At 48.4% G+C, this 8,501-nt stretch overlaps 1 protein-coding gene across 1 annotated transcript; it reads left to right on the forward strand.

Annotated features, from left to right (window-relative positions):
• The first annotated feature begins 263 nt into the window (after positions 1–263).
• Positions 264–7,516, forward strand: RPUSD3 (RNA pseudouridine synthase D3). Its single transcript, XM_034998106.1, has 9 exons — positions 264–534; positions 839–978; positions 1,826–1,870; positions 2,001–2,100; positions 2,843–2,950; positions 3,031–3,115; positions 3,338–3,461; positions 6,076–6,215; positions 7,022–7,516. Exons 1-9 carry the CDS (start codon positions 434–436, stop codon positions 7,211–7,213), a joined length of 1,035 nt encoding a protein of 344 aa, XP_034853997.1. The 5' UTR covers positions 264–433; the 3' UTR covers positions 7,214–7,516.
• Positions 7,517–8,501: the final 985 nt, after the last annotated feature.

Genomic DNA, 8,501 nt, shown 5'->3' on the forward strand with positions numbered 1-8,501 from the left:
ATCTCATTCTCCCTCTGGCCTTCTTCTCCTTTTGGATTGATTATGCACCTGTCTTTGTTTGTTTGTTTGTTTTGTTTTTCCTTCTTCTCAATTTGCCTTACCCAAAATTGGGCACAACGGTGGTTTTTTGAAGTCAGAGGCTCCTACGAATTGGAATGGTAATCAGAGTACCTTGACCTTTCGTTCCTGTTTTGTCTTAAGAGAGGTCCTCTGATCCCGAGTAAACTCCTTCTCAGCTCCGTGCCTCAATTTCCCCAAAAACACAGACGCGAGGTAAAGCGTTTTCTTCCCGGGCGAAGGCGAAGCTCCGCCTTCTCAGGGCTCCGAGCCCGCCTGCTCGCTATTCCGATCGACAGGCAATCTGACCAATCAGCGTGCTGTAGCCAAGCGGGTCGGCCCTTCCGGACACGCGTGCGCTGTCGCCGCTCGGGAGATGAGTGGCTGTCGGGGTCTGGGCCACGTTTGGGGTGGCTGGCGGCGGGGGCCGGGGGTCCGCGCAGCGCGCGAGGCCGCAGGCTTTGGCACCGAAGCCGGGTGATTACGCCTCCCTCCGCCGCGTCGTGTGGGTGGGACGGTGGGGCCGGGTAAGGTGTGTGTGGGATCTGGAGTTCGGTAGGCGCGCGTGGGTTCTAATCCCGCCGCTACTGTGTGACCCTGAGCTACTCACTTGGTTTCTCTGAGCTTCAGTTCCCTCCTCTGCAACATGGGGCCAGTTGGTCCTGAATTTTCGGGAAGCTCATCCAGGCATTTTGAGGCATTTGTAGGAGGTGACAGGATTTAAGAATGGACACACCTCAGGAAACAGTGATCTCCTTGTTGCTTACCCCCCCTTTTCCAGACATCAGCTGCGACGTCGAGGATCCAGGAAACGGTCGGGGCCCCTGGGGGACCAGCCGTTCCCGGGGCTGCTGCAGCTAGAGAACCTCAGTCGGGAGGGGCTGGTTGATGTGCTGAGGGCAGCCGTAGTGGACCAGAAAGGTGAGGGGTGGGAGGGGCAGCTGCACAGACATCTGGGACGGGAGCCTGTGGCTCAGAGCCTTCTGGGGCTGACTGGGCTCCCAACCAAAGCCTTTGGGGGTCATATCCTGGTTCTGTCTCCCACTAGTAGTAGGACCTGGAATCAGCCACGTAATCTGTCTGAGCCTCAGCATCATGGGCATGGGGATGTGAGGGTGCAAATAGAGCCTTGAACATAGTAGGCACTTGGTAATAGGAATTGCTATAATAAATTATTTATGGACAAAACACAGGCTTTGAAGTCAGATCTAGGCTCTGTAATCAGCTTACTGTGTGACTTTAGGAAAATAATTTCTGTGAGCCTGAGTCTCCAGTGATTTATTAATTTTCTCAACTATTTATTGAGCATAGGTTCTATTCCAGACACTGTTCCAGTTATACAGTGCTGAACAAGGTAAATATGGTTCCTGCTCTCAGGGAGCCAATGTTTTAGTGGGAGAAATGGATTAACCAGGAAATAAATGAACAAGGTACCTACTACTGATCAGTGCTATGAATAAGACAGGGTGTTATAACTGTGTGGCAGACATTAGATTGGAGATTCAGGCCTCTCTGTGGTAGTGACGTTTGAGCCAAGAGGATATGAAAGAGCCAGACAGGTGAAAATCTGGGACTGAGGAAAATCAAGCAAGTATAAAAGCCTAAAGTGGCAACAAGCTTAGCATATGCCAAGGACTGAAAGAAGTTCAGTTTAGGGTGTGGTTGATAATTCATGTCTGAGAGTTGTAGTGGGGCCAGTTGAATTGAGAAAGTATAAACTCTAACTGCTGCTTTTGTGTCACTGATGCTCACATACTGTATGTTCTAGGACCTCTCGTGACACTGAATAAGCCACCGGGTCTACCAGTGACAGGTATGGGCAGGGGGCGGGAATGCAGTGGAACAGGATTTGATGGTGGGATAATGAAAAGAAGGAGATGGTGGCATGAAGCCAAAGGCCTCTGAGAGCAACTTGTACTTTTCCTTCTTTTTTTTTTCCCCAGGAAAACCAGGGGAGTTGACGTTGTTCTCGGTGCTGCCAGAGCTGAGCCAGTCCCTGGGGCTTAGAGATCGGGAGCTCCAGGTTGTCCAAGCATCTGGGAAGTAAGTGGGGGGGGGGGCGGGGGGGGAGGGGGGCGGTGGGTGATGGGAAGGTAGCAGGGCAGGCCTCCATCTTGGGTGAGGGAACAGTTGCTTGGAACTAGGCTGAGACATTTTTCATAGGCTGGTTTGGGATAGAGGAAGGATGCAAGGAAAAGGAGGGAACGGACAGATCTGGGTTCAAATCCATATGCACAAACTGTGATCTTAGGCAAAGCATGAAACCTCACTGAGCCTCAGTTCCTTAATCATAAAATAGAGCAAATCATACCTATGCTCAGTGTGCAGTCACTTCTCCAATCCCATAATCACGGCGGGCATTGCTAGTTGATCCATGATATTCTTTCCTCTAACTGCTATCAGTTAGAGCTAGTACTGGAGATGAAATATTTCTGAAATTCCACAAACTCATAGGCTTGTGGGGGAGTTTAAATATTTATGAGCCAGTATACACAAAATTCCTACTATAGGGCCCTGTGCATTGTAGGCATTCAGCAGTGGATGGTAATCGTTACGACATTTGGCTTTAGCTACTTGGGGATCAGGGGAGAATGAGAAACCTTTAAATTATGTAGTCTTATTGTCAAACATGAGGAAGTCTTACTTGTTTCTCAGGAGGAAGTCTGGGTTATAGTTCTGGTGACCACTTGGCCTTAAGCAGATCTGTGTTCCTTCCGAGGGGTCTCCCTTTTTTGTGGGTGAGCCCAAGGGACTTTAACTTTTGTGATTTATCCTCTTTCTCCAGAGAGACCTCTGGGCTTGTACTCCTCTCCAGCTGCCCTCAGACAGCAAGCCGCCTCCAGAAGTTCTTCATCCACTCACGGAGAGCACAGAGACCCACAGCCACCTACTGGTGAGAGGTGCCGGGAGGCTCCTGGGGAGTAGGGGGGTCCTGGCAAGCCGCCTAGTGACCTCCTCCTGCCTCTCTCTCAGTGCTGTCACTGATGGGATCCCAGCTTCTTCTGAGGGGAATATCCAAGTCGCTCTGAAACTGGAACACATTGATGGCATTGATCTAGTGAGTCATGATCTGGGAGGGAACAGGAGGGGACTTTCCAAATATATTATCCCTACAGAGGAGTCAGGGGTATAGACTTGGGGTGGCTGGCTCTCCTGTCCCCTAAAATAGGCAAGTGACCACTGCTTATACTCTGGCTCCATCTTTTGGGAGGAGCAGAGAGGGTCTGGGCGTAGCTCCAGATGTGTGTGAAGCTTGTTCATTCTTGGGCTGACACTACAGGTAATTCCAGTGAAGTCCCCATCCCGAAAGGACTTGCAAGAAGGTGTCAAGAGGACCCTCAGCCACTTCCATGTGGTGGCCAGGGGCTCTGGCTGTGCCCTGGTCCAGCTGCAGCCACTGACAGGTGGGTCTGGAACCCTGGCCAGCCTTCATAACTGTATTTGGCTGGGGGAGGTAAGGAGGGTGGGAGGAAGGTGGTGGTGTTAATGGCAGCTTGGGGAGCATTTGATGGATTCCAAGGGTATAGCCCAGCTAGAGGAGACAGCGCTTCTGCTGCCAGTCTGATCATCATTCCTTTGTAGCCCATCTGTTTTCTTCTCTTACTTGTTGGTCTCAGGATCTTCTCTTTGTCTTTGGTGTTCTGTGGTTTCACTGTGCTGAATCTAGGTGTGTGGGCTTAGTTTTATTTATCTTGCTTGGAATTCACTTTGCTTCCTGAATCTGAAGATTAATATGCTTCATCAATCCGAGAAAGTTCTTTCTCTTCAAATGTTGCACCTCTTGCATTTTCTCTATTCTCTTCCTTTTGAATGCCTAAGAGATGTGTCTGACCTTCTCATTCTACTTACTAAGTCTCTTTTTCATATTTTTCATTTCTTCATCCCTGCTGCATTCTTGGTAATGTCTGTCTTTTTTTTTTTTTAAAGATTTTATCCATTTATTTATTAGCAAGTGAGCGAGAGAGAAACAGCATGAGAGGGGAGAGGGTCAGAGGGAGAAGCAGGCTCCCCGCCGAGCCGGGAGCCCGATGTGGGACTCGATCCCAGGACTCCGGGATCATGACCTGAGCCGAAGGGAGTCGTTTAACCAACTGAGCCACCCAGGCGCCCTTGGTAATTTCTTTAGATCTATTTTCCAGGTGAATAATTTTCTGTTCAGTTGGATCTAATCTGCCAGTTCAGCCCACCTGTTGACTGTATTTTTCTTCACTTCTACAAGTTCTGTTTGGAATAAATAAAATCTTTAAAAAAAAAGGGCGCCTGGGTGGCTCAGTTGGTTAAGTGACTGCCTTCGGCTCAGGTCATGATCCTGGAGTCCCTGGATCGAGTCCCGCATCGGGCTCTCTGCTTGGCAGGGAGTCTGCTTCTCCCTCTGACCCTCCCCCCTCTCATGTGCTCTCTCTCATTCTGTCTCAAATAAATAAATAAAATCTTTAAAAAAAAAAAAAAAAAGAAGTTCTGTTTGGTTGTTTTACAAATAAAAATGGCCTTATATAGCATTTTTTTTCTCATATTATTTGTTCAGGTTAAATATACTGATACTGTATTTCTACATTTTCATTGTCTGAAATTCTGGAGGGCCTAATCCTATGATGTTTCATACTGACTCTCACACTTGGTAGATTGTTTCATTGCTCTGTGATTCAGGATTGTGAATTCAAGTTCAGCTGGGCCTTTATCTGTGGAAAGCTTGTGTTGCCTCACTGTAGGTAGGGCCCTCGGGAGAGGTTCTGCCTTTGCTTCTGCCAAATGCCCCAGAGCTGTCACTGCTTCAGGATCTCCTTAAATATTAATGTCTTGGTTGGAAGTTCACAGATCACTCTGGTATTAATTTGGGTCCCAAGTCTGTGTGAGATCAGGCTCATGGTTGTGAATTCTTAGAGGAAAACTTCTTCATTCCCCTCGTCCACACCTATGGTGATCATCTGCCTTCATCAGTGGCTGACTTTTTCTCCTGGTTCACCCCTTCACTGAAGATATAGCCCCTCTAGGATTTCATTTGGGTACCACGGCCTCAGCCCTGGCCCCTAGGTAGCTATTTAAACCGAAGACCCTTGGATACCAAGATTTGCAGCATCCCTAGAATAGATGAAACGTTGGCTCTTGTGTGCTGTGGATTTGTTTTCCATTGGTTTTGATCTTGGGGACCTTACTTTCCTATGCCCGGCTGCTATTTAAAAGGATGATTATTATATTTTTCTGGTGTTTCCAGGTGGTTTATAGAGAATTTTTAGATTATCCAGTCCACCATATTGCCAGACATGGAAGCAGAGCACAGCTCCTGGGTTTGAATCCCAGCCTATGGTGCTGGGCAAGTCACTTCTTTTTGAGCTTCAGTTTTCTGTGTGTAAGATGGGAATGCTGATAGGACCCGCTTTATTGGGCCTTATTGGGCTGCCATGAGGATTAAATTAAATTAAATAAATTTACATATGTGAAGCACTTTGTACCATGCCTAGCACACCATAGCCCTCCATTCCTGTCTTTGTCAAGTTTCCCAAAAACCTGTTCAAATTGGGGTAGGCCAAAAACAGGGAATGTATTGGCTCCCCTAACTTAAAGTTTAGGTGTGGCTAGATCTAGAGGCTCAGAGGATGTCCTCTGGAAGCTCTTTCTCCATTTCTTCTTGCCTCCTGCATGTTGGCTTTTCCCTCCCACAGGCTCTCCTCTGGGCAAGGTAGAGATGGCCAGGGCCTCTGGCAGCTCCAGGCCTGCACCCCACCAGTTTAGTACCCTAGCAGGAAAAAGCATTCCTTATTTCCAGTAGCTTCAGCAGTAAATTCGGGCTTGTATCTCTTCATGCGCAAATCCCACAGGCCAGGTGGATTGATGGTTATGACTGTGCTGACCTGGTCTTGCACTTGGAGGCAGGGGCAGGAGCACTGACCTCACTGAAACCACATCCCTGGGGAACAGGAGTGCAGGGATGGTGTTTCCCCAGAGGAAAGGAGGAGGGAGGATCCTGGGTGGGACAGAAAGAGCAGCTGCCCACCATCTGTCCTGTCTCCTGTCCCCCAGTGTTCCCCAGTCAGCTGCAGGTACACCTGGTCCTGCAGCTCTGCCCTGTGCTTGGGGATCACACATACTCGGCCCGTGTGGGCACCGTCCTGGGCCAGCGCTTTCTACTGCCCGCCGAGAGCACCAAGCCCCAAAGACAGGTACCCACACCCACCGATCTGCTGTTTCCAGGGGTGGGCTGTGGGGTGAGGATGGGCAGCACCTTCAGACATTAGCTGTGAAGTCTGGGACTGAGTGGCAGTCCTCTTGGCTTCCAAGGCTATCCATAGTCCTATCTTACCGTGTGGCCTTGAGCAAGTAACATCCCCTCTCTTAGGCCTCATTCTGCCCTTCTGTTCAATGAGGGACTTGAACTGGCTGATTTCTCAAGGCCCTTTTAAATCTGTTCTTTAAGTCCCTGGTATAAGGGCTAAACGTAACTGTGTGTGTGTGTGTTAGGGTAACTCTATCTGCTCTAACAGAGTAACCCCAAAGTCCCAGAGTTTAACACAGTAGTTTCCCTCCACATTAAATCTAATGAATGGGGGTGGGGCAGGGGTGGGCTTTACTCCAAGCAGTCACTCAGGGACCCAGGCCACTGCTATCCAGCCAGCCCATGAAGGGAGACAGTGCAGTGCAGGTCTGTATGGGAGGTTTTCACGAGCCAGGTCTGGAAGTGGCATATACTTGCCCTCCTGTTCCATTGGCTAAAACTATCACGTGGCCTCACCAAACTGCAAGAGGGACTCAGAAATGTTTAGCTGTGTGCCAGGTGGGAACTGATTTGGTGGACCCTAGCCAGTCTCTGCCATAGTGTGACGGTATGTGTCAGTGTGTGTGTAGAGAAGAAATGAATAAGAAACTACGGACATGGAGGGAGGGAGGAAGTACCTGCCTTACTTCCATTTTGGTTAGAGCTGGTTGGAACTCAACCTGGCTGAATGCTGACACGCCTCTCCCACCCCAGGTTCTGGATGAAGCCCTCCTCAGACGCCTCCACCTGACCCCAGCCCAGGCTGCCCAGCTGCCCTTGCATCTCCACCTGCATTGTCTCCATCTTCCAGGCATGAGGCCCAGGGAGGCCCCCATGAAGCTTCTGGCACCCCTGCCCCCTTATTTTTCCAGGACCCTACAGTGCCTGGGGCTCTACCAACAATAGTCCTCTTTCTGTTCCTTCTGTTTCCACTGGAAAGCAGTGGGGATGGGGTGGGGGGTGGGGCGGAAGGATGAACCTACGGTATCAGGCTTGAGGAGAATGCAGTCAGTGCGCAACATGCACTAAGGCCATGCTTTAAGGTCCTGGGCTCTGCATTCGGACAAACCTAAGCTCAAAGCCTGGCTAGGCCACTTGCTGTATGGTATCAGGCAGATGACTTCATCTCTCTGGACGGGAGTTAATAAAAGTACCTACCTCACAGTGTGGTTTTGAGGATTTGCTGAGAAAGTAAACGTTTATCATGGAGCATGCTTTCTGCTGAGTTCAATATATGGTGTTTTTATTTGGCTGTTTCCCAGTTCTAGCTGAGAGGAAATGTCTGATTTTTTTGTTGTTGTTTAATTGTGGTAAAATACACATAGCAAAATTTACCATCTTAACCATTTTTAAGTGAACAGTTCAGTGGCATTAAGTACATGCACATTGTGGTGCAACCGTCACATCCCATCATCTTGAAGAACTGAACCTCTGCCCCATTAAACACTGACGCCCCATCCACTCCTCCCAGCCCCCAGTAGCCGCCATTCTCCTCTGTCTCTACGAATCTGACTATTCTGGGGACTGCATGTAAGTGAAGATCTTAGATCTTTTACTTGAAAAAATTGTGAAATATATCAAACATACAAAGAGTACATAAATAGCTCTGTGATTTAAATAATTACAAGGTGACACCCATATAACCACCACTCAGGGCACAAAATAGAAACATGCCTCTCCTTCCTTGTTAGGGTAGCAATTCTCAATGCTGGCCCTATATTAGAATTCCCTCAGCGAAGCTTTTAAAAAGCCCCTTCCTACCCTGGGATTCTGCACCCCAAAGTTACCAATTTTATCAATCTGGGCTGGAGATCCTGACATCAATCTTTTTTAAAGCTCCTGAAGGGGTTCTATTGTTCAGTCTAGGTTGGAACCCCCTCCCCTGACATGGGAGCTTTCCTTGCTTAAGTTTTTCCACATACATACACATCCCTAAACAATATATTTTGTTTTGCCCAATTCTGAAGTTTCCATAAATGGAGTCATGCTATATATGTATATTCTTTTGTGATTTGTTCTTGTTCCACACTGTGAAATGCATCTGTGATGCATGGTGGGTTTGAATGCCTGTGCATGACTATACCAGTTTATCCATTCTACTGTTAATGTCATCGTTCAGCTGTTAGCACAACACTGGTGTGAACCTGCTTGTATGCATTTCCTGGTTCAATTATGCAAGAGATGCTGTCAGAGT

Source organism: Mirounga leonina, unplaced genomic scaffold, assembly GCF_011800145.1.
Source record: "Mirounga leonina isolate KUSES-001 unplaced genomic scaffold, KU_Mleo_1.0 Mir_94, whole genome shotgun sequence".
NCBI lineage: Eukaryota > Metazoa > Chordata > Mammalia > Carnivora > Phocidae > Mirounga > Mirounga leonina.